The following is a 25,886-nucleotide window of genomic DNA, read 5'->3' as shown; positions in this document are numbered from 1 at the left end:
TGAAGAAATAGCCCCCACTGAATAGTTTTCATCTTGTCTAGATGGGTCTGGTTAAAAGAGATGGGGATAAGATTCTTATGATTCAACAGTGAGAAATAGTTATCATGACTAATTGTGACTGTCACTATTTTAAAGGTAGAAGTTTTGTATAAAAAATGGGGGAGTAGTTAATCTTACAGTCCAGAAACAAAGGACCCTAGAACATCAGGGGAGAAGTGCACAGAGTGCGAGACCTTATCCAGAGAAGCAGTGACACCAGAGATGGAGGCAGAGATGGGGACATGGAGAGAGGGAGCAGCTGAGGACTCTAGACTCCTGGGAAGAGAGTGACTAAGAGTTGGCAGCCAGGAGGCAGACTGGCAGAATGTGCCTTTTTGTGGTGTAAATTATTATATATGACTGAGTGTTTAAAAGAAAAGAAAAGAAAAAAAGAGCAAAGTGAATAGAGAGGAATTCTGTTATCTGATGGCACATGGAGGAAATTATAATCATTGTAATGAAACAAGGTGTATGATTTGTTGAATGTAAAACTGAAAATCTGCCCTGTAAACTTGAAAACAACAACAACAAAAAGAGTCATAGCATCAATGAAAACATATTCCCTATGAGGAAATGTAACCCACTGCTGAGGTTCTTTGCAGAATTGCATTGAGCTAAAAATACCCCTATGTGTAGGGAGCTGCAATGCCAGGTCTAGCACCAAAATGGTTTGGAGTTCTGATTACACTGGTGAACTCCAGATTTGCACCACCAATCTCTGGATGTAGGGCTTCAAATATGAACTTTGAACAAGCTCTCTGAGAGCTTCTTCCACACAGTAAATTTCAGAGTCTCCTCTGCAATATGATTTTCAAAAGAGACCCTTGGAAGTGTCTCTTGCCTCAAGGACTGGTTAGGTATGATGTGAAGGCTTGGCAGCTTTAGTCAATAAAAACTATCCTAGGGCATTCTCCCATGGCCACAATATTAGACTTCAGTCTAAGTCAGATGGATAGATTGTAATCTAATAGATTCACCTACTGCCATCAAACGAATTATGACTCAGAGCAACCTTATCAGCCAGAGTAGAACTACTCCATTGCTTTTACAAGGATGTCAGTCTTTGCAACAGCAGACTGCCTCATCTTTCTTCCTAAAAGAATATGAAAAATTCATTGACATGGTCTCATTGCAACTACACCCACTTCTCATTGATTGGCATGGTTAGGTTCCAAAGACCAGGTTGTTCTGTGAAAATTGGTGTTATGTGAAAATGGAGGATGACTACATTATTACATAACTTCCAAACTGCAAAATTACATAACCAATGAGACTCTTGGTTCAGCAAGTAGACACATAACCTTAACCATCACAGTGAGCATTATTTTTTTACCTTGGCATTCAGGACTGCTAGACTTATGTTGGCATGTTGTTAATATGTAAAATAGTAGAATTTTTAATATTGCCATGAATTTAAAAAGTTGGATAACAAGATAGTTGATAAGTTAGGGGAGTAGGTGTATTGTCTTTTAAGCTTGGGTGCAGTATCAAAGAATTCCCTAATGCCCTGAAAAGATTATTAAAATATTACTTATTTCTCTAACTATGTATGTGCTTTAGGCCAGACTTTCTTCATATGTTGTTGTTATTTTTAAGTGCTGTCAAGTCACTTCTGACTCATAGGAACCCTGTATAAGGCTTCTGAGCAGTGGCTGGTGTGTTTGAACTGTCAACCTTGCAGTTCAAACCAACCCTGCAGTGCAATGCTTATCCTACAGATCACACTACAACTAAAGCCACTCATGAGAATAGATTAAGTGCAGAAACAAATATGAGAATTTAATTGTTTTCTACTAAGTCAGACATTAAAAATTTTTTAATGTGAAATGTGCCTATTCTCCTTAATGTTTTTAAAATAAAATATAGGTTTTAAAAAATAAACTCTGTGTTGACATAGGTTTATTATTTTTAATGAATTAAAATATTTAATTTTTAAGATTTCTATTATAATAAATATTGATAGATTAAAGCCTCATTAAAAAGTTAAAAAGACCACAGATACCAGAATAAAGGAAACAACAAAGATCAGAGCAAATATAAATGGAATAGAGAAGAAAGAACAGTAGATAGAATCCACAAGACTAGAATTAGGTTCTTTGTAAGGATCAGTAAACACAAACAAACAAACAAACAAACAAAAACCTGGACAAATTGGCAAAGAAAAAGAGAGAAGATGCAAATAACGAAACTAAGAAATGAAATTGGAGACATTACAGCAGATCTAACTGAGATAAAGAGAGCCATAACATGAAAAATTGCATTTCAACAAATTTGAAAATCTAGATAATATGGACACATTTCTAGTAACACTTCTTATGGAAAGGAAAGCGCCCCTGGATAGTCAAAGCAATATTGAAGAAGAACAAAATGGAGGCCTCATACTTCCTGGTCCCAAAACATAAATTACACAGCCTGGTTACAGTCCAATTGCAAACATAGACCAATGGAATAGAATTGAAAACCCAGAAGTGAACCCGCACATCTATCTATAGGCAGCTGATATATAGCAAAGTCCATTCAATGACTAAGAAATGATCTAACAAATGGTGTTGGCAAAACTGTGTATACATTTGCAGAAAAATAAAACAGGATCTATGCCTCAAACCAGATGCTAAAATTAATTCAAAATGGACCAAAGACCTAAGTGTTAAAGTTAAGACTATAAAATTGCTGGAAGGTAATATAGGGGGGAAAAAACTAGAGCCTATTTTTTCAGAAGTATACCACCACACACAACTACAAAAACATGTACAACAGAAGATAAACTAGATAATGGGACCATCTACAATATTGATACTTATGCTCATCAAAAGACTTATGCTCATTACAAGAGTAAAAATAGATATTACAGACTGGAAAAAAATCTTTAAGACTGACATATCTGACAGGGACCTTATCTTTAAAATATGAGAGGACTTTAAAAAGCTCATGGAAAAATTCCATTTTTCCACAAACTTTTTGGGTCCCCTTCATATACAGAAAGCTTCAACAGCTCAACAACAGAGAGACAAAATATTCTGTTTTTAAAAGTGGGCAAAGAATAAGAGCAGACACTTCACCAAAGAAGAAATGTAAGTGGACAACTATCACATGAAAAGATTCTCCTGATCACTGGCCAGAAGAGAGGCAAATCAAAACTACAGTGAAGTATCATCTCACCTCTATAAAAATGGCCTTAAAAAACCCCCCAAAAAAACAGAAAATAATAAATCCTGGCAAGACTGTGGGGAGATTGGAACACTTAGTGTAGTGGTTACGAATCGGGCTGCGAGCCGCAAGGTCAGCAGTTCGAAACTACCAGCCGCTCCGTGGGAGAAAGATGAGGCTTTCTACTCCCGTAAAGATTTACACCCTCGGAAACCCTGTACAGGGTCGCTATGGATCAGAACCGACTCGATGGCACTTAACAACAACAACAACAAGTGGATTGTAAAATGGTACAACTACTAAGTAAAATGATATAGCACTCCATCAAAACTCCAGAAATAGAAATATCTTATAATCGAGCGATCAATTTTTGATGGCAATACTGAAGGTGAATGAAACATGCATGACTTAATCAAGATAAATGGACACTAACAAATACTATAACATATACAATTTTACAATAGAAGTAACAAGAAAAAATGTGTGATAGGTCACATAAGTAGACATGTATATACATACATATATGTGTATTTGAAGGTACACAAAGGGGCTTCAAAAATTTCCTGGAAAATTTTTCTTATAAACTTTTTTAAGTCCACTTATACATGTTGTATATACTACACATATATTTATAAATACATGTAAAGGGCAGAGTCACAGATAATTCACAGGTATAACCAAATGCCTCACAGGATAGGTTTACTATGTTTGAAGGCTTAGTACCATAATTTCATAGGATAACTTGGTCAACTGGCACAACATAGTCCATAAAGTTTATGCCCTATATCCTAATTTGTAAGTAGCATCTAAAATTATAAAAGTTTGCAAGTGCCATGTAAAACACAAATTCTGGTTTCTACTTGTCTGGAGCAAAAGTGACAGAAGGAAAACATAAACTCAGAAGAAACTAGCTTGCAACACAGCCTCATCCACCCATGACTAGAACTAGATGGTGCCCACTTACAATGACCAATGGTTCTGATCAGGGACAAAATAGAAGGTTCCAGATAGAAGGGGAGAAAATGCTAATGGCAACACTGAGCAGGATATGGAATGGAAATATCCTCAATTTCTGACTAAGGAAAAGTTAAAAAGTCAACCATCATCTGGAAAATCGATGCTTACAATTCTCTGGGATTCTCAAGGGCCAGTATTGAAACACTATCAGAAACAAGATTCAACAATCAAGAGTGCTTGTTACAGTGAGAGGCTCACTGAAGAGCTGAAGCCTAAACTTCAGATTAAACACAGAGGATTGTTATCCAAGGGAATTGTGATCTTGCATAACAATGCATGTCCTCACACCTCTGCCCACACTATTGACACTCCGAAAACTTCATTTTGAGGTGTTAAATCATCCTCCATAGAGGTCTGATCTTGCTCCATCCAACTTTCACCTGTTTGGTCCCCTGAAAGCAGCCCTTCCAGGACAAATATTCACCTCTGATGAAGAAGTGAAGACAGCAGTGCATTCATAGCTTGCAGCTCAGGCTAAAACATTTTTTTAATAAGGGAATACCAAAGCTGTTGACAGATGGACAATGTGTATTGAAAAGCTAGGAGATTGTATTGAAAAATGACGTATTTGTCTTTTCTAAAAGTTGATTAAAGTAAATTCTATAGCCGAGTGCAGATAATTTTTGACTCACCCTCATACATTTAAAAAAAAAAAAAAAAAAGTGTAACCCAAAATGGGAGCAGAGGTGCAAGGTTTAGTTTCTTTCTACTTTTGGTCTCTGGTTTGGGAAAACAGGTAGGACAAGAAGAAGCAGCAGCTTATTTTCATATTTCTTGATATTTTTGTTGTTGTTGTTACTGTTCTTATGTGCCATCGAGTTGGTTCCAACTCACAGCGACCCCTATATAAAGTTTCCAAGAGCGGATGGTGTGCTGGAACTGTCAACCTTGTGGTTACCAGTCCAGTTAATAAGCTTCCTGACAAAAGACCAACACTTAATGTTAAGTTCCATAACACAGTGGAGCTGCTACAGAAAAGGTCCCCTCCTGCTTGGAGCCGTCCATCTCCATTTCAGTTTCTACCAGGGGAAGAATACCCTCCCTATATCTTACCTATGCCACCAGAAGTGCCAATGCGAAAGATGGTAACATTGGAGCACCTGGCATGGTACAGCAGCTTGATCAGCTCATGTAGCATGATTGCAATGGAAGGTATGCCCATGCCATGCTGAAACCAAAAGAGACAAGAAGCGTTACACTTGGAGCCCACCTTTGTGCATATCCTCTAGTAGTGTACAGTTGCAGTCACGTCTACACCAATGGAGTCGAGTAGGAACTATGCTTTTTTGTATTTTTGTACATAAACTGCACGGCCTTTCTTCTGAAGTGTCTCTAGATGAACTTGAATCTCTGACCATTCATTCAATTAGCAGCTTAGTACACTAACCATTTCCCCACTCATAGATACCATCTTGGTGTATTTTAGTTTAATTATTCCTAAATGGAAGATGGATTCAAAATATAATTTAAAACATATTAACATTTTTGTTGTTGTTGTTAAGTGCCAGCTATCACCTAACATTGGTTCTGATTCACAGTGACTGTGAATAGGGTTTCTGAGGCTTTAAATCTCCGCAGGAGCAGAAAGTCTCATCTTTCTCCTGCAGAAGAGACCGAAAAGATTAAGCAAAGCTTCCGTACAGACAGGTATACCTTATTATATTGCACTTCGCATATTCTACGCTTTTTACAAATTGAACGTTGTGGCAACGCTGCATCAAACAAGTATATCAGCACCATTTTCCAAATGCCATGTGCTTACAGTCTGCTAATTCTCACCAGATTTCAAACTTTCTCATACCAGGTGCGGCACTGCAGGACAAGCATTGGACTCATAACCACAAGGTTGGCAGTTCAAACCCACCAGTCACTCCTTGGAAACCCTATACAGGGTTCTTTTGAGTCGGAATGGAGTCCTGGTGTGGTGTTATAGGATAAGCACTGGACCAAAAGGTCGCTTTGAATCTCAAGGGTGGCAGTTCACACTTAATGGCTGCTCCTTGAAAACCCTATACAGAGTCGCTATGAGTTGGAATTGGCTTGACGACACTTAACAACATGAGTCAGAAACAACTTAATGGCACATAACAACAATAACATTGCCCACTTAACAGACTTCAATACAGTGTAATTATAACTTTTATATGGAAGGATGAAACTAAAAATTTCATGTGCCTTGCTTTATTGTGTGGTCAGGAATGAAATAAGCAATATCTGTGAGGTATGCCTGTGTTACCTACTAAATCTACACAGCCCATAAAATGGGGACTAGTGACATGGAGGTTCATCAAGGAAACAATATGACAATGTACAAAGCCCCATCTGGTATTTAAACTTCTTGTTGTCCAGGTGACTCCCTTTCACAGTGAACTCTAACTGACAAAGTAGAACTGCCCCATAGAGTTTCCAAGGCTGCAATCTTTACAGAAAAGGAGCTCTGGTGGTGGTGTGGGTTAGGCATTGTGTTAAAAACGGCAAGGTCCGTGGTTCAAATCCACCAGAGGAAGAGAGCCTCTCTGGTTCCCTAAAGATTTACAGTCTTGGAAACCCGACATAGGGTTGCTAGGAGTCAGAATGGACTTCATGGCAATGAATTTGGTCTTTTTAGAATCTTTACAGAAATAGACTGGTACATCTTTCCCCCACAGGGAAGCTGATGGGTTCAAACCACTGACTGTCCAGTTAGCAGTGAGTCAGGTAAATAATCACAGTACTACCAAGGTCCCTTCTGCATTTAAAGCCCATCCCAGGGTACTCCCTGCCCCACATCTCTTACTGTTTCATTGAACTTTTCTCCCCACATTCTGGACTGCAGTCAAACTAAGTAATGTGCTGGTCCCTCAGCCCACCCCGTGCCTTCCAGGCTCTGAACTCCATGTGACAACAGTGCCACGCTTTCCACAGAGCCCTTCACTGGAATGATGTCGGCATTTCCTATGACTCCTAATGTGGTACTATAGGGTCAGCACTGGACTTCAAAGCACAAGGTTGGCAGTTCAAACCAACCCACTGCTCCTCAGAAACCTATACAGCATAGCTATGAGTCAGGATGGACTCAACGGCACTTAACAACAACAACATTTATATTCATTCTCTTGTATATATCATGAAGTTGTGTGGGTTGAGAATTTGGTTACCCAGTGTCCTGTACTTTGAAAATGCTTACACAAATTATCTGTACCACAGGAAGGAAATCTTACTTAATTTTATGTAGTGCATGATTGTTTATGATGGAAATCAAAACTAGAAAGTAAGACTTTGCTAAAATACTACACACTCATTGCTAAAATCGAAGGCCTAACATTTGGGTAAGACTCTTCGAAGGCCTTGGTCCAAACAGAAGTCTCAGCCCTGTGCTGACTCTTTCCCTGCATCTATGACCGTCACACTTTGTAGATCACTATGTGTAGGAGTATTCGGTATGTTTGTCTCTTGGAGACTGAAGCTCAATGCAGTTACCTGGGTACCATTTACCTTTGCATTCACTTCACCTTTGCTCCTGGCCTGACACAATGAACAGGTGTTGAAGGGATAGCTCTTCCATACTGAAATGTGTGTGTGTGCATGCTTGCAGGGCTAAAGCTTGAGCACAGTCATGAATGAAGGATACTTACACTGACGCACAGCACTGGTCCTACTTTATACATGACGTAGCGGTCAGTTCCGGCACAGATGTTAGCATGATCCACACCTGGTTGTTCAAGACCCAGTTCCTGAGCCAGATAGCTGGTGAAGGCTTTCATGCGGGTGGCGCTTCCACCAACACACACAAACTGCCGGACATAGACTTTATCAGCACAGGCACAGTATAGGAACTCACTAAGAGCAAGCAACATCGGCATCACTTAGGAACTCGCTAGAAATGCGCTCCCTGGTCCCATCACAGGGAACAACTACCTGCTTTAGCAAGCTCTCCTGATGATTCTGATGTGCAGTCATCAGACTCCTGCTTGTTATAAATCAGTATTCAGTAGAGGGGGCTTAGGTAGTTCAAGGTTTTGATGTACAGAAAAGGCTGGAAGGCCAGACTCTTGTTCTGTCTTTGAGAAAATAAATCCAGATTTCATCCATGCTCAGCTTCCCTCTGATTGTAAATAAACAGTCTGGTGAACTGCAATCAGTCCTACCATCTGCAAAATGAAGATAATAACTGCGAACTCTGAACTGAATGCTTGGGAGCCAAATAACAACAACAACAATAACAGTAATTGTGGGCTAAACTTAATGGATTGAATGCAAAATTAATTAATTAAGAGCCTATGTATAGAGACTTGCCCCACACTTTGAAACCAGTACTGCAAAAGGTGACAAAGGCTTATGGGACATGCCTTTATTGTTGTATTATGGCACCACGTAACAGCAATGATTCTAGTATCCTTGGTTCATTCTTAATTTTTAACAAAGACTTCATCTCTCATACTTCAGACATATCATCAGGAGGGGCAGTCCCTAGAGAAGGAAGTCACTGAAAAAGAAGAAGACCCCAAACAATATGGATTCACACAGTGGCAGCAACAGTGGATTCCAACCTACTTGATGGAACCTAACAGCAACTAACAAATGATAGAATGTTAGTTCACCTTTGTCTTCAGGAATTAGACTTTAAAAAATGTGGAGAGGGGAGGATGTATAACAGAATTTACCACTGTACCAATTTTTAAGCGTATAAATAAGTGACAATAATCTACACTCACTGTGCTGTACAGCCATCACTTATATATAGTTCCAAAATATTTTCATCTCCTCAAACAGAAACTTAGTACCCATTTAAGTAATAACCCCCAGGGATTAGAGAGGAAGGAATTGAAAACCTAGTAGGAACTATGGACTTGATTCAGCAAAATAAGACATTAAAGACACATACTAAATTACAAGCAACAGGCACTATGCAATTACTCTTATATCCGTAACTCACCTAGAACATGTTTTATATCTCCCTTTTACTCTACCAATGAAACTTCAGGAAGTTTCTTTTATAGTGTTTCAATCATATGCTAAAGTTGTAATGGATTAATTAGCACTAAAGGAGCTCTGGTAGCGTAGTGGTTACAAAACGGGCTGCTAACCTCAGGGTCAGCAGTTCGAAACTACCAGCTGTTCCAGGCGAGAAAGATGAGGCTTTCTGCTCCCATAAAGATTTACAGCCTCGGAAACCCTGTACAGGGGCTCTATGAGTCGGAACCGACTCCACAGCACATCACAACCCCCACCACCACCGTGGTTGTACTTATGACAGTTTTCCTTTGCTTCCCAGTTGATACACTTCAAAATCTATAATTTGCAAAAGTAGATAAATGTATAGCTTTTTTATGAATTTGACACCTGTCATCCTTCAACCATCTGAAACGAAGTTTGCTTGTATCACGCAAGAGGGGATTGATTTTAAGCCACATTTTTAGAAGTGAAAACTTTGCTTTTTACCTTCACATCTCCAAACATAGTTGGGAAATCATGTGTACTGGTGCTGAGACTGAAATGGTATAAAACATCTTCTTTCATGGTTGCTATGTTTGGATTTGAAAGTCGAATGGAGCAGTCACTGTCACAAAACAAAAAAGCATTAATTTACAGAACACCAGCATCCGATGACTAACACTATTCCAGCAAGATATGTCCTCTGTCAGAAAGACAGACGAAGCACAGAGTGGGGTCAAGGGGGGCACTGCTAGCCCTTGGGGACAGGATAATCCTATTTTGCCAACATATGTCTTTTACTATAGTCTAGTCTTTATATATATATTATTGGACTTCTGATGTGGCACTGTAGGATCAGTACTGGACTCTGAACCACAAAGTTGGCAATTCAAATCCAGCAGCTGCTCCTCAGATATGCTATATGGGGTCACAGAACCGAGTCAATGGCACTTGTCATGTACCAAACCCAAACCCACTGTTACTAAATCTATTCTGATTCACAGCGAGCCTGCATAGGGTTTCTGAGGCTGCAAATCTTTATGTAGAAAGCTTCAACTCTCTCCCACAGAGTCACTGGTAGGTTTGGATCACCAAGTTTTCAGTTAGCAGTCCTGTGCGTATTCTACAATGAGTATGTGGCAACTTTGTGCTTTCTGCACAATTTTTCTGTAAACCTAAACTTTCTGTAAAATATAAAGACTGTTTTAAAAACAAAGTATCACCAAATCAAAGATTTTCTCTTGTTCTCTTCTAGAAGTTTTCCAGTTTTGCATTTTATATTCAGGTCTATGATCCTTTTTGAGTCAATTTTTGTGAAAGGTATAAGGTATATGCAACTGGGTTCATATTGTTGCATAGGGATCTGCAAGTGTTCCCTTGAAGTGCCTTTGCATCTTTATCAACTTTCTGAACTTCTTTACAAGACTATTTTCACCAATACCACAGCCTTGATTTCCGCAGCATTGTTCTAAGTCTTTGGGAGTGCAGTGGTTCCAGACTGTAAGCACTGGACTGTGAACCACAAGGTCTGCAGTTAGAGCCCACCAGTCACTCCACAGGAGAAAGATGAAGTTTTCCACTTCCTTGGAAAACCTATACATGGTTGCTGTGAGTCAAAACGAACTCGATGGCACTTAACAACAACAATTGTAAGTCTCTAATTTAGGTAGTATCTGTCCTCTAACTTTTTAGCATTTTTTTCAGTGTGCATGCTAGTTTAGGTCTTTTACCTTCCAACATAATCTTGAAAATCAGCTTGGTAGTATCTTTAAAACAGCTTGCTAGAATTTATTAAGATTGCATTGAATCCATAGATCAAGTTGAAACAAATTAACACATCAATATTTCAGTCTTACAATCCATGAGCCAGTCCTGGTGTGGCTCTGTAGGATAAGCACTGGAGTAACTGCTGCTACACCGTCAGCAGTTCAAACCAGCCACTCCTTGGAAACCCTATACAGGGTCACTATGAGTTGGAACTGACTCAACAGCATTTAACAACAACAACAACAACAATAACCCATGAACACGAACATGTCTCCATCAGCTTCACTGATCTTTTTCAACAATGTTTCATAGTTCTGCATATAAATCTTGACTGTATTTTGTTAATTTATATGTATTTCATCTTTTGAAGAGTGCTAAATACTGAAGGAAGAAGTACAAAGTGCACTGAAGGAATTGGCAAATAATATGGCACCAGGAATTGACAGAATAAAAATTGAAATCTTGCAAGAAAGTGAGGCGGCACAAGAGGCACTCACTCATCTCTGCCAAGAAATTAGGACAATAACTATCTGGCCAACTGATTGGAAGAGATCCATATTTGTGTCCATTCCAAAGAGAGGTGACCCAATGAATGCAGAAATCAAAGGACAATCTCTTTGATATCCCATGCAAGTAAAGTTTTACTAAAGGTAATACAGAAACAGCTGCAAGCATACATTGGCAGAAAACTTCCAGAGGCTCAAGTCAGATTCAGAAGAGGCCATGGAACGAGGGATATCACTGTTGATGTCTGATGGATCTTGGCTGAAAGCAGAGAATATCAGAAAGATGTTTACCTGTGCTTTATTGACTATGCAAAGGCTTTCGATTGTGTGGATCATGACAAGCTATGACAACATTGCGAAGTATGAGTATTCCTGAACACTTAATTGTGCTCATGAGGAATCTGTACCTGGATCAAGAGGCAGTTGTTCAAACAGAACATGGGAACACTGAATAGTTAAAAATTAAGAAAGGTGTGTGACAGGATTGTATTCTTTCACCATACTTATTCAACCTGTATGCTGAGCAAACAATCTGAGAAGCTGGGTTCTATGAAGAAAAACGTGGCATCAGGATTGGAGGAAGATTCATTAACAACCTGTGATATGCAGATGATACAACCTTGCTTGCTGAAAGTGAAGAGGACTTAAAATATTTACTGATGAAGATCAAAGAGCACAGCCTTCGGTATGGATTGCATCTCAATGTAAAGAAAACAAAAATCCTCACCACTGGACCAATAAACAACATGCTTACCAATGGAGAGAAGATTGTAGTTGTCAAGGACTTCAGTCTTTGTGGTTCAACTATCAACACTCATGGTAGCAGCAGTCAAGAAATCAAATGATGCATTGCATTAGGCAAGTCTGCTACACAAGACCTTTTTAAAGTGTTGAAGAGCAAAGATGTCAGCTTGAGGACTAAAGTACACCTGACCCAAGCCATGATATTTTCAATAGCCTCATACGCATGCTTAAGGTGGACGGTGAATAAGGAAGACCGTAGAAGAATTGATGCTTTTGAGTTATGGTGTTGGAGGAGAATATTGAAAGTGCCATGGGCTGCCAAAAGAACCAATAGATCCGTTTTGGAAGAAGTGCAGCCAGAGTGCTCCTTGGAGGCCAGGATGGCCAAACTTCATCTCTCATACTTCGGACATATTGTCAGGAGGGACCAGTCACTGGCGAAGAATATCATGTTTGGTAAAGTGGAGGGTCAGAAAAAAAGAGGAAGACCTCCAACAAGATGGACTGACAAAATGGCAACATCACTGGGCTCAAGTGTGGCAACAATTGTGAGGTTGACCCATGACTGGGCAGTGTTTCATCCTGTTGTGCATAGGGTCGCTATGAGTCAGTACTGACTCGATGGCACCTAACAACAACAACAACAGCATTATAAAAGGTATTGTTTTCATAATTTTAAACCACAACTGTATTCTGCTGGATATAGAAAAGCAATTTACTTTTGCATGATTAATTTGTGTTCTGCCATTTTATTATAGTTGTTTATTCGTTCCAATATATTTTTGGCCTATTGTTTGATATTTTTAACCTAAACAATCATGTCATCTGTGAATAAAGTTTTCTCTCTCCTTGCCAATCTGTATACTTTTTATTTCTTTGTGTGTGTCTGCTGTGCTGTTTCACTAGCTGGGAATTCCAGGAGTGTTGAACCGAATCCGTGAGAGAAGATACCCTTTCATTTTGTCTTGCTTTCAGTGTGCCTACTAGATAGTTTACGTGCTGCTTACATTTCTACTAGCCAGTATGCTGTTGATCTAGAACAGGGGTCAAAAATATTTACTGTAAGGACCAGAGAGTAATATTTTTCAATTTTGCATTTACTCAATTCTGACATTCTAGTATATTGTGCTAGCCTGGAATGGTGCTATATGATAAGCATTGAACTGGTAACAGAAAGGTCAGCCGTTCAAACCCACCAACTGCCATGGAAATACTGCACAGGGTTGCTGTGAGTCGGAACCTATCCGATAACCATAACAAACAACAACAGTTGTGGTACCATGTATTTACTTGATATGGCTTTTCTATCCAGTTTCCTTAGCTCTCAACAAATGATTAGGTGGAAGTGAAGTACTGTTGTTATGTGCTGTCAAGCTGGTTCCAACTCATAGTAACCCTGTATAGGTTTTCAGAGGGGTGGCTGGTGAGTTTGAACTGCCAACTTTGTGGTTCAAACCAACCTTATGGTCCAGTGCTTATCCTACAACACCACATCAGGTATGTTGTTCATTATAATCTAGTAGGTTCTGACTCATGGAGACCCTGTATAGAGTTTCCAAGGAGCAGATGGTGAGTTCGAACGGCCGATCTTGTGATTCAAACTGACTTTTGGTCCAGTGGCACCACACCAAGACTCTAATTCCAAGATTGGTTAGCTTTGCCATGCTACTAGGTTTCAAAGGAGACATCTCAGAAGCAGAAACAGATAATCCAGGACCATCAAGAAAGATCTATGTGCAGAGCATGAGATTCCTACCTGGAAAAGCATCAGCCGCAAAGGTGCAACATGGGGAGACAGAGTAGCTGTGGGCTTCCTGGCCCATGGACAGAATAAAGCTGAATGCCTATGGAGAGGAGGACAGCTTCTAGAATGTGTCCTCTGGCCATTTCAGACGGGCTAGTGGAGCTTTGTAACACTTACCTGAGCAATGCAGAGACTGAGGTGTCACATGACAGAGCGAGGTGTGCCTGAAGTCAGCAAGAGAAGACGCATTCCTGGCTAGAGAATTACTTAACCTGAATTGTATCCTGTTCACTTTCTTAATAAACCCCATAATTGTGAGTATTGTCTCTGAGTTCTGTGTGGCCATTACAATGGATTATCGAACACAGATGTGAAGCAGAGAGTACTATGGGTAGTAGCACTTAAAAACAACAACAGGATAAAGAAGATTGTAGATCAGAAGTATGTCTGACCTCCACTTCATAGGAATTAGCCTTGTGCTGATTTTGAGTCTGATTTTCCTTCCCTCTTGCAAAGCCAGAGGATGTCAGACAAGGCTTCCCTGCCATTTTTGCACATATGTGGCTGTGTGCCGTGGAGTTGGTTCTGACTCATAGTGACCCTGTACAGGGTTTCTGAGGCTGTAAATCTTTACGGGAGCAGAACACCTCATCTTTCTTCCGTGGAACAGCTGGTAGTTTCGAACTGCTGACCTTGCGGTTCACAGCCCGATTCGTAACCACTATGCTACCAGAGCTCCTTTCTGCACATTTAAGCATCTATAAAAGATCATAATCAAATGATCGTTGCTGTGTTCCAACAAAATTTTGTTTGCAAAAATTGACATTCCAGGTGTAAATATTTACACCTCCAGTCTGTGAAGATCTCTTAGGTTCAACCTTAAACATACTTCTTCAACAATCCTATGTCTGCCTCCCTGGTTCCCAGAGCTATGCATGATTCTCAGCAGGAAACATCCATGAAGGGTCACCATGTGCCCTGCAAAATGAACATAAATCACTGTGCTCTAAACAATCGGGACCTTCTATCTCTTCTTTCTGAGTTTGGCCCAGAACCCACTCATCAGGTGTCAGGTTTCCTCCTTTGTCTAATCTACGCCTAGAAGAAAAGAAACAAAATACTCAAAAACAGGGCAGGGGGAAGAGAAGAAAAGTTTCAGGTGCCGATGATTTGGAGGTACCATTGTAAAATTTATAATTTAAGAACGATACCATACAAAGGCCACTATGCATATACCTCCAGTGCTGCTTAGATCAGCTTTGTGAAATAAGAAAGTCCAAGGACTTCCATAGTGTATGTAGGGAGCTGCTTTACTCTGACTTTTCAAGCCCTAGGCTTCTTACTGGAAGAGGAATTAGTGCTCATGATTTTAAACTAAAATTTTATAACTCTAACGGAAATGCTACATTTCCTTAGTGTGACAATTAAGGTTTTTGTCAGCTTGATTGGGCTTGGATTCTCAGTGGTTTAACAGCTAAGATATAGTTATCACTTCCATGATGAGAGCTAATATAATGCAACAACCCTATGTGTGATCTCATGTGATCAGTATGATGTGATGTATTTAGTTTATGTGTTGTAAATCCTCACTTCTATGATATTAATGAGGCTAGATGTAATCTACAGGATTAGGCTGTATCTTGGGTCAGTCTCTTTTGAGCTGTAAAAGGAGATAGAAGTGCTCTGAGTTCAGAGGGACCTACTATCTCCCAGAAAGAAGAGTTGCTCTGTGAAGCTCCTAGATCCAGGGAAAGACTGATGGCAACACACACGGAGCTCTCCCAGGAACGCTGGGCCTACACGTGCTGAAAGGAGTCTTTTCTCCAGAACCAGGGCTCTAAATTCAAACTTCTAGGCTCCCAAACTGTGAGAAAATAAATTTTGCTTGTCAAAGCCATCCGTTTATGGTATTTCTGTTATAGCAGCATTAGATAACTAAGATACTTACTTAACAGATGTGCTGGGTACATATACTACCAAATCCTAGTTTTATTTTTGCTCTGAGTTGGAATTAAAATAATTCAATGTAATAGTACAGAATTTTAAACTACTAATGTTGTTCTGGTAGCGTAGTGGTTACGAATTGAGCTGCGAACCTTAAGGTCAGTGGTTCGAAACTACCTGCTGCTCTGCGGGAGAAAGATGAGGCTTTCTACTCCCGTAAAGATTTACACCCTTGGAAACCCTGTACAGGGTCGCTACGGGTCGGAACCGACTCGACGGCACATAACAACAACAACAACAATGTTGTTATGGTTAGGTGCTATTCAGTCAGTACTGACTCATAGCAACTTTATGCCCAACAGAATGAAACACTACTTGCTCTTGCACCAACTTCACAATTGTTACTACACTTGAACAAATTGCTGCTGCCACTATTACTAAGTCATAGTTGTTGTTGTTATGTGCCATGGAGTCGGTTCTGGCCCATAGCGACCCTGTACAGGGTTTCCGGGGCTGTAAATTTTTACAGGAGCAGAAATCCTCATCTTTCTCCCACGGAGCCGCTGGTCGTTTCAAACTGCTAACCTTGTGGTTCGCAGCCCGATTCGTAACCATTACGCTACCAGAGCTAACCTACTAAGTCATAGATGAACATCTATATTGAATACCTACTCTGGGCCAAACAATTTATGTTGTCAAGTGTGTTTTAGTTGGTTCCAACTCATAGCTACGCCATATAAGGTTTCTGAGGATCAGCTGGCGGGTTTGAACTGCTGACTTTCTGGTCAGCAGTTGAGTGCTTATCCTACAAGGCCACACCAGGACTCTGATGTTAAACCTAAGAAGTAGACTAAAATCTCTGTCCTGCCTCAGAGAAATATCAAACACAGTAAGAAAAACTGATGAAAGTGAAACAAACAAACACACACACATATGGTGTTAACTGCTCTAAGACAGAGTGTACGGGTATTGTCTAACTCAATGTAAAACAGAAGTGAGTAAACTATAGTCTACTGGATAATCCAGCCTGCAGTGTTTTTTGTTTTTTTTTTATTTTATTGGGAGATCCACGCTCATTCATTTATACATTACCTGGGGCTACTCTTGTCTTACAACAGAGTGGAATAGCTGCTACAGAGACTTTATGAACCACAATGCCAAGAATAATGACTATCTAGATCTTTACAGAAAAAGTTTTCCCACCATGTTTTTGAGGGATATATAGGATGGATCCCTGGTAACACAAAGGGTAGACATTCAGCGCCTAACAGAAAGGATGGAGGTTTGAACTTACCCAGCAGCTCCGTGAGAGAAAGGCATGGCCATCTGCTTCAAGGTTAGAGCCAAGAAAACCTATGGAGCAGTTCTACCCTGTTATTTAAGGCCATATGAGTCAGACTGCGCTGACGCAATGATACTCAACAACAGGAACAGGGCTCCTTAGGACTGTAACACAGTCAGAAGGGCATTTCCGGTAAAAGGAACAGTACATACCAAATCAGGCAACTTGAAAGAATCTGGTATGCTTCGTGAACTCCACCTCAGCAGAGTTGGAACAATAAAGACAAAAAAGGCAGGAAGGAAGGTGGTCAAGATCTGATTCTGAAGAGTTTTGAAACTTGGACTTGGGACAGAAGAAGCGCTAGTGAAAAGCTTTATGAAAGGGACTAGAAACAGTGCCCATCAACTAAACAGTGAGTAGGTTCAAGACTGAAGTCCTGGTTAGCACTGGACTGTTAACCGTAAGGTTGGTGGTTCAAACCCACCAGCTGTTCCTTGGAAACCTTCCTCAGAGTCGCTACTAGTCAGAACCAATTCACTGGCACTTAACAACATCAGGTGAAAGACTGGGTCACTTTTCTTGAAATCCTGTATTCTCCTATGACACTGGCCCATATGACTCCTATGACTCTTGTCCACTGGCTGGCTGGTCCTCTAATTGAGGTGTCACACTTATACCCTGGCCCTCTACTCTGCTCTCTTCCTCAGAGAGCTCTTCCATTCTCCATGTCTCTCCAGAAGGTTTTCATGGCAACTTGTTTACATTTTATTATAATAATTATATAACTAACTGAACTGTAATTATTTCCAGTATCAAAAACTCTTGGAGCAAATGACCATGGAATTTATCTCTGAATCCCTACAACACATAGCAGACAGAGTTGAAATGACACATCCTTCTTGTCCAACATGTAGCTTCCATGATACACATGCTCAAGCTCCAGAAACTGATGACTCCCTCTGTTTCATCCGTTCTAATGTCCCTCTATTTTCCCTTCCTTTCTAAATCCATAGAATGGGACCTGGAGCCCTGGTGGCACTGTAGGATAAGTACAAGACTGCTAACCACAAGGTCGTCTGTTCAAATCCACCTTGGGAGAAAGATGAGACTTTCTGTTTCCATAAAAATTGACAGTCTCAGAAATCCTATACAAGGTCACTATGAGTCACAATCAACTTGATAACAGTTTTTTTTTTTTCCTTTTTGTTTTGTTTTGTTTTTTTAGAATGGAGACCAGGTTAACTCACACTTAAATATTTTTAAAAGACTGATATAGAAAATCTATGTTAAAAAAACAAAAATAAAAGATTAAGAAGAGAAAGAAGGAAGGGAAGAGGGATGAAGGTAGAGAGAGAAATAGAAGGCAGCTTGGCTGCTATATGTGCAAGTATGAAGAGATCCCCAGAGACCCCAAGACACAGAATCTCACCACTCTGACACTGAATTCCAGATCTTCCCCACTAGGCTGCACTGTTCTACAGGCCAAATCCAGAGGTATGTGCAGTTAGCATAACCCTTAGATTTCCAGAAAGTCCCATTGATCTCTGTTGGTAAGTGCCGTCAAGTCAGTTCCAACCCATAGTGACCCTGAATAGGGTTTCCGAGGAGCAGCTGGTAAGCTTGAACCACTGACTTTGCAGTTCAAACAGCTTTGCAGTCTGGAGCATTAACCCACAGCGCCACAAGAGGACTCCAACCTAAAATCCTGACAATCATAACAGTTTCTTACGCTCCATTAATGACAATTACTGTTAATGTAATATGGTTCCTTTTCTACCTCAAAATTCTCAGAATATACAAACTAAGGGGAAGGAATCAACATTGATGCAACAGGATGTGATTAAGACAAATTTACTACTATTTCAAAATAGCAAAGCTCTCTTCTCTCCTTGGTTCCAGAAAGAGACAGAAAAGGAAACAAGGTGCAGCTGAGGAGCAGTTATAATTTTAAAAGCTATGTAAATTTGACATGTACCATGGCACAAGGGAGCACAGTGGCTGTTTAGTAGAACTGGATTGTGAACCACAGGGTTGGTTGTTTAAGCACACCAGCTGCTCTGTGGAAGAAATATGAGGCTTTCTGTTCCCGTAAAGATTTATAGCTTTGGGAGGGTCAATATAAATCAGAGCTGCCTTGGTGGCACTTAGTAACAACAACAACATAGCACATGGTGAAGTGGAATGTTCTCTAACTTGGAGAAATATTTCTCTAGTCTACATACAATTTTAAATGACTTTTACCTTACTTTAGTGTATCATTTTGTTCATTCAGTGAACATCCGAGGAACAGTCCATGTAAATGAAATGTGTGACAGACAAAACAAATGGGAACTATATTCTGATCCCAGGAATTGGTCAGCAGAGAAAAGCAAACACTACCAATGATTACATAAACTGGCCCAAATGTCTCCATTTTTGTTTTTAGGTGTTATCAAGTAGGTCCCTGACCCACGGTGACCCCACGCCCAGTCCTGTACCTTACCATGATTGGTTACGAGTCAGATCATTGTGGCCCATAGAGTTTCCACTGGGTGCGTTTTGGGAGTACATTACTAGGTCTTTCTTCCTAGTCTGTGTTAGTCTAGAAGCTCTGCTGAAACCTCTCTGCATTATAGCAGCCTATACACCTTCAGTGACAGACAGATGGTGGCTAGGCATGAGGTACATTAGCGAGGATTCAAACCTAGGTCTTCCCATGGAAAGTGAGAGTTCTGCTTGTGACCCACCACTGTCCCCTTGCCTTATAAGTCCATTTCTACATATTTACTAAAGCAAATTAAACTATATGTCTTCAGAGAGGTACTTACATAGAGACAAAAAGTATCATATCCTGGGCAGGGTACAGGACTACAAAGATGAGTGACATTTGATTACTCTCATGAAAGGCACGTGACTTTATGGTAGAAATGATATTAATAGCTGCTTGCTCTCAGGTGCCATGGATTCACTTTCGACTCGTTGCAATCCCTTGTCACAGAGTAAAACTGCTCCATAGGATTTTCTTGGCTACAGTCTTTACAAAAGTGGCCACTACAGAGCCAATGTGCTCCCATATACTTTGATACAGGTCAATCTACACAGCTTTTCTCTCATGGATTTGCTGAGTGGGTACAAACTGCTAACACATCCATTAGCAGCTGAGACTATAACTGCTCATATCACTAGGGCTGTTGTTGTTAAGTGCGTTGAGTCAGTTCCGATTCACAGTGACTCTGTATAGGGTTTCCAAGGAGCAGCTGGTGAGCTTGAACCACTGGCCTTGTGATTAAACCGACTTTGCACTCCAGCGCATTAACCCACAGTGCCATACGAAAACTCTAATCACCAGGACTAACAGGCATTAAATTCATTTAAGGTTTACAATAACCATATACACTAGATACTATTAAGCCCATTTTAAAGGTTTGAGGTTGTATCCTTAAGGAGAGGTAAATACAGAGTTAAGATTTCAGAGCTTTTAACCACTACACTGGAGTCCTGGTGTGGTGTTGTAGGATAGGCACTGGACCACAAGGTCACTTTGAACTGCAAGGTTGGCAGTTGTTGTGGGTTAGGCATTGGACAGCTAATCAGAAAGTTGGTGGTGATTCAAACTCACCAGTCGATCTGTGGGAAAAAGAAGAGTCTACCTGCTCTCGTAAAGATTTACAGTCTCTGGAACCCTGTTTAGGATTGTTGTAAGAACCCACCTGATGACAATGTTTATTTTGGTTTGGTCTGAATGCAGAAAATTACAATGGAAATGATAAAACAAGATAAGATAAAACAATTACTAATACTGATGTTGAGCTGTGCCATAAAGCACTGGACCACAAGGACCGTTTGAACCACAAGGTCGGAGGTTGAAACTCACCAGCCACTCCTCAGAAACCCTATACAGGCTTGCTACAAGTTGGAACCAACTCCTCGGCTTAACAAAAACTACAAACAAGGGAAAGAATAACTCTCAGTCACATCTAGCCGTTCCTACTACAGTAGTCTTATTCCTGTACACCAACCAGCTTTCCACTCTGACTCTCAGAATCAACGTGGTCTGCACCATTGTGGTGGGGAGGGGAGTAGATAAGGGTTGGAAATTGGGTAACAACATTTTGGTTGTCAGTGACTGGAAAGCAATAGGGATAATAATACCTACTGCCATCAAATCTATTCTGACCCTAGAGACCCATTAGGGCAGAACAGAATTGCTCCCTAGGGTTTCCAAGACTGGGGAGCAAACAGTTTCATCTTTCTCACTCAGAGTTGGCTTAACCACGGACCTTCCAGTTAACAACACAATGCTTAATCATGACACCAGGGCTCCTTTAGGAGAATAACGTTGTTAGGAAGTGCTGTTTGAGTTGATTCCTACTACTAGCAACCTTGTATAGGGTTTCCAAGGAACAGTTGGTGAGTTTGAACTGCCAACCTTAGGGTTTGCAGTCCAGTGCTGATCCTATAACACCACATCCAAAGTTCAAGGATAATAATAATCCAGTAAAAAAGTTTTATATTCAAGTAATGTCCAAAAAGCAACCAGAAATGCTAATATGGACATCAGGTCAATAGTGGGGAGGTGAGGGGAGTAGGTGGGAAGGAAATAGGATATTATCCATGTGGAGTTGTCCTGGATATGTGAATACTACCTGAGAGTTGTTGTCAGAGAAGTCACAGAGAAATTCCCTAAAATTGAATTTTTCAGGAAAGAAATAACAAGAGACAGAAAGGGCAGGTAGGCTAGCATCACAGAACCCAGGGTTGTGCACAATAGCGGTGGTGGCAAAGTCAGAGGGGATCAAGACTAAAGAAAAGCCACTGAATCAGGATAGGAAGACCTCCCAGGTAACTCCAAGAGTTAGGTGGACAACCGAGTAATGAGGAAGACTAGGTTCTCCAGGCCAGAAATTTATAGTGATATTAGAAAATCAGCAGATTTAGAAGAAAGTCCATGTAAGAATCAGTATTAAGCCAAGGCATTTTTGTTTTCTAGCAATGTCCAAGTGTGAAACAGGGGACATAAGAAGGACAAAGTAGAATTATGAAATACTACAAAGAAATCAGGAAGGGATTTAAGATTTAGAACCAAGAAAGAACTGATAAATGAATTGAGAAGTGCTTTATTAATAAGAGTTATGTATAAATATCAAATGAAACCCTCATAGACCCAGATTTGAGTGCTGACCTGCCTGGTTTTGTGAAAGACCACATTATCAAGAGAGAGACACTATTTACCACATGCCAGAGACTATGACCATCTTAATTATGAGCCCTGAGTATCTTGTCATAAGATTCAAGTGTTACTATAAATCAAGTTCTTAGAAAAATGCTTGTACAAAATAAGCATGATAAACACCATACAACCAGGCAGTTGAAGCCTTACTTACTCGTGATGATTTTCAGCTTCCTCTGCTTTAGCTCTTTCAGCCGCCATGCTCTTAATTGCACAAAACTCTAAGAGAAAAACAGAACAGAAAAGAGAGAACTCACTCAACCAGAACCAAGGTCACAGGAATAATCAGCACGGTCACACTAATAAGTGGAAATGTTCATGCAGTAGTGCAATTCTTTCCTCAGGTCCGTTGGTGTTGCTAGGTGCCACCTAGTCAGTTTGGACTTGAAGTGACCCTATTTGTACAAAATAGAACTGTGTAGGGTTTTTAAGACTGTGACCTTTCAGCAGCAAATCACCAGACCTCTGGGTGGATTCACGGCACCAACTTTTGGCTAGTAGTTGATGATTTAAGCATTTACACCACCAAAGGACTCCTATGTTTGACATATTGTAGGACCAAAGAGAAGAATCCATTTTGTATATAAGCTTTAGCATGTCCTCTAGCTCCACGAAAATGATATATGTATAAATAGCCAGGCAGCTCAAGGCCAGATGCCAGATGTTTTCCTTTGCCCTAGCCTAAGAACAAAGACCACCAGTCCTAACCAATTAAACTGTAACATCTCATAGTTTGCCAATTGTTAACCAATCCAAAAATTGTAAAGCTGAGAAACCCGAGCTTGTTTGAAAACTCTATAAAAACCCCCGCAGACAAAGAGCTCGGGGCTCTATCCCTGATCCGCTGCGTCGGATGCAGGTGGAGTCCGAGCTCGAGCTTGAATAAACAACCCTTGTGCACTTGCATTGGTGTCGGCTCCTTCCTTGGTGGTCTTTGGGGACCCCGAATTCTGGGCATAACAATATGTGTGCAAATATGTTTATACACACACCCACACACAGAGAGAACATTGCTATTATGGATTAAAATGAGTCTGCCATTATGGATTAAGTAGTATCTATAAAAAGATATGTTGAAGACATAACCCTGTGCCTGTGAAAGTGGCCTTGTTTGGAGAAACAGGATTTTCTTTGTCGACATTAAGCTACCAAAGTTACACTTAACTTCCCTTTTGGAGCGTGACTGTTTGTGTCACTATTGTATTTGGGATGCAAATAACTTGTATTCTAGGTTCCACAGTCCACAGATGGAGAGAAATTTTACTCCAGGATGGAACACACCCAGATTCCAACCTATACTTGATTTAGATGATTCCAAAGATAAGATTTTGGGTTTAAGACTGAAAGCTAGAGTGGGTTAAGACTTTTAGGAAAGCTGGGATGAGGTATAAGCATTTTCCAAGTGGGAAGGATATGAATTTCGAAGAGCAAAGGACTGAGTGTTATGCATTAAATTGTGTCTCTCCAAAACGTGTGTTGGTGAATGTGATCTTGTTTGGGAAAATAAGATTTTTGTTTGTAGATGTCAACAGTTAAAGTTAAAAAGTAAAGTGAGTGAGACCTAATCCTAATCCCTTCTGAGTGTTTTCTTACAAAAGAAGACAGACAGGAAAACAAAGTCACACACAGAAGAACAACAGCAGTTCCTCTCAAAGCCCCAGAAGGAAACTGACACCCTGATTTGAGTGTTTACCCCTCTAAGACAATAAATTCAAATTCTTTAAAGCTACCCCTTTTAGATATTTTGTTATGACTGCCCTGAGAAACTCCCGTTGCTAATTTTGAAAAGGAGGTAAACAAAATATGCCAGAGACAAATGGCCTGACACTTTCCACCTTGGTAGAGAACCTTTCCTCATTTCCTTGTTTTCCAGCATAGCAAGAATCACCTGATATTTACCCAAAGACCACACCCAAGGCCACATCTACCAGAGACTTGACTGACCTTTTCAGGTTTCAATTGCAGCTCAGGGGAGAGTGAGTAGTCAGGTGCAAGGCAGGCAGAGGAAGCAGCTCCTCGGAGTGGTTCACAGGATCTGTGAGGAAGAAAGAGAAGCGTGGTAGAAGTGGACTTACTCCCTACCTCCACCCCCATGAGAAAGTCCAATGAAAGAAAAATTACAAAGCTGCATAGCTATTTTACGGGGGCTCATGAATAGGAATCTCACTTAAGACAATTTCTCTGTGTGAAAGCAGAGCTTCACTTTGGGAAAAAGTGAAGCTTACATTTTGAACTTGGATAAAACCAACAAAGATTCCCTCCTTAGTAGGCTCCCAAATCCCAACATAGCCTCCCAAGATGAGTGTGACTCAACTTTAAGAAGAAACTGAGGAGACTAGGCTTAATGGTGGATTAGGGAGAAGTGTAGTGCAGACCTCCACCAGCAATAACATAGAGTACCGGATGAAGCAGGTTCAGGGGATGGTACCAGATCTCTGAACTAAATATAAAGAAATGTTTAGAAAGTTCAAAGGTTTATAGCCAGTGGAATGTGTAGCAAAAGTAAGAAAGGTGGTGTTTTATGATCTGTGGCTCACTCCCAGAGTGACCATCTTGGGCATGATGGAATGAGTGAAGGATCAGAGAAGCGCTCCGAGTTTAGAGATCTGACTGATCCTTGGAGATAAAGGTGTGGACATTCTTTTTCTTTTCTCTGTTCATTGGTCTCTCACTGTCTGCGCACCTTCACTCTGGTGACTAGAGAGGGTGCCTGAGCAAGTGGAAACCTCCCCACCCCTAAAGGATTCTACTGTGCATTCCCACAGATCTGCTCAGCAAAAAACACTAAGAAGGGGGAAGACACTGTTTAAAACTGAACAGTTTTCCAAAACGACTGCAAATGGCCCTGATCTGTTTATCACTAGGAAAAAGTCCTGAACGGGGGTTGTAGAGTGGAAGAGAGACAGACTGAAAAGGAAATAGGCTGAAAGTTAAAACCTGAATTACTTCACAAGGAGTTAGAGGAACACCTTGAAATTTCTTAAGCAGCCTTGAAAGCAATAAGCTGAAAGAGGGGAGTTAAATTCATACTCATGTTTTGCTACATTTTTTTTCTTTTCTGTGATTATAGACTATAGTATCAATCTGGTTTTTTTGCTGTTGTGGTGGTTTTTGCTGTTCTTGTTTTGATTTTTGGTCCCACTTTTACTTTCAGGGGGCTCTTTCTCTCCATATTTTATCCACGAACAGACAGCAATTGCAGTCATATAGCCAAGCTACAATCACACCCTATAAAATCCCACCATCCAGGCAAGAGGCAATACCAGCTTCTATACACCAAATGACAGCCAATAACTGCTACAGTTACTCTGAGTTGAATAATAAGAAAAGTGAAAAGGGAAGTTCATCTCCTAATCACATCTACCTGGACACGATCAGAAAGCATACTAATACATCAACATGCATTCATCTAATTATTGAAAAAAAAAACAACACCTAATTATTGAAGATTCCCAAGAAACAACTGAAGATATTGGCACATGTCCAGAGGCAAGATAGAGTAAGTGAGACAAATGAGCTGGAGGTAGGCTAACTTCCTATTGGAAGGAGGGCAGGCTTTGGAAATGCCTGAGA

The 25,886-nt window shown here is 40.4% G+C and overlaps 1 protein-coding gene across 1 annotated transcript in view; it reads right to left on the bottom strand.

Annotated features, from left to right (window-relative positions):
- UPP1 (uridine phosphorylase 1) overlaps nucleotides 1-25,886 on the bottom strand; it is a 62,762-nt gene that overhangs the window by 16,661 nt on the left and 20,215 nt on the right. Inside the window, exons 3-6 of the mRNA XM_006876509.1 lie at nucleotides 22,468-22,534; nucleotides 9,625-9,742; nucleotides 7,818-7,976; nucleotides 5,257-5,371 (exon numbers count right to left, since the gene is read on the bottom strand). Coding sequence (XP_006876571.1) covers nucleotides 5,257-5,371; nucleotides 7,818-7,976; nucleotides 9,625-9,742; nucleotides 22,468-22,534 — 459 coding nt within the window. The remainder of the gene's footprint in view (nucleotides 1-5,256; nucleotides 5,372-7,817; nucleotides 7,977-9,624; nucleotides 9,743-22,467; nucleotides 22,535-25,886) is intronic.

This window comes from Chrysochloris asiatica, unplaced genomic scaffold (genome assembly GCF_000296735.1).
Source record: "Chrysochloris asiatica unplaced genomic scaffold, ChrAsi1.0 scaffold00384, whole genome shotgun sequence".
Lineage (NCBI taxonomy): Eukaryota > Metazoa > Chordata > Mammalia > Afrosoricida > Chrysochloridae > Chrysochloris > Chrysochloris asiatica.
Note: the sequence above shows the minus strand (reverse complement) of the source record. Positions and strands in the feature narration are given on the sequence as shown.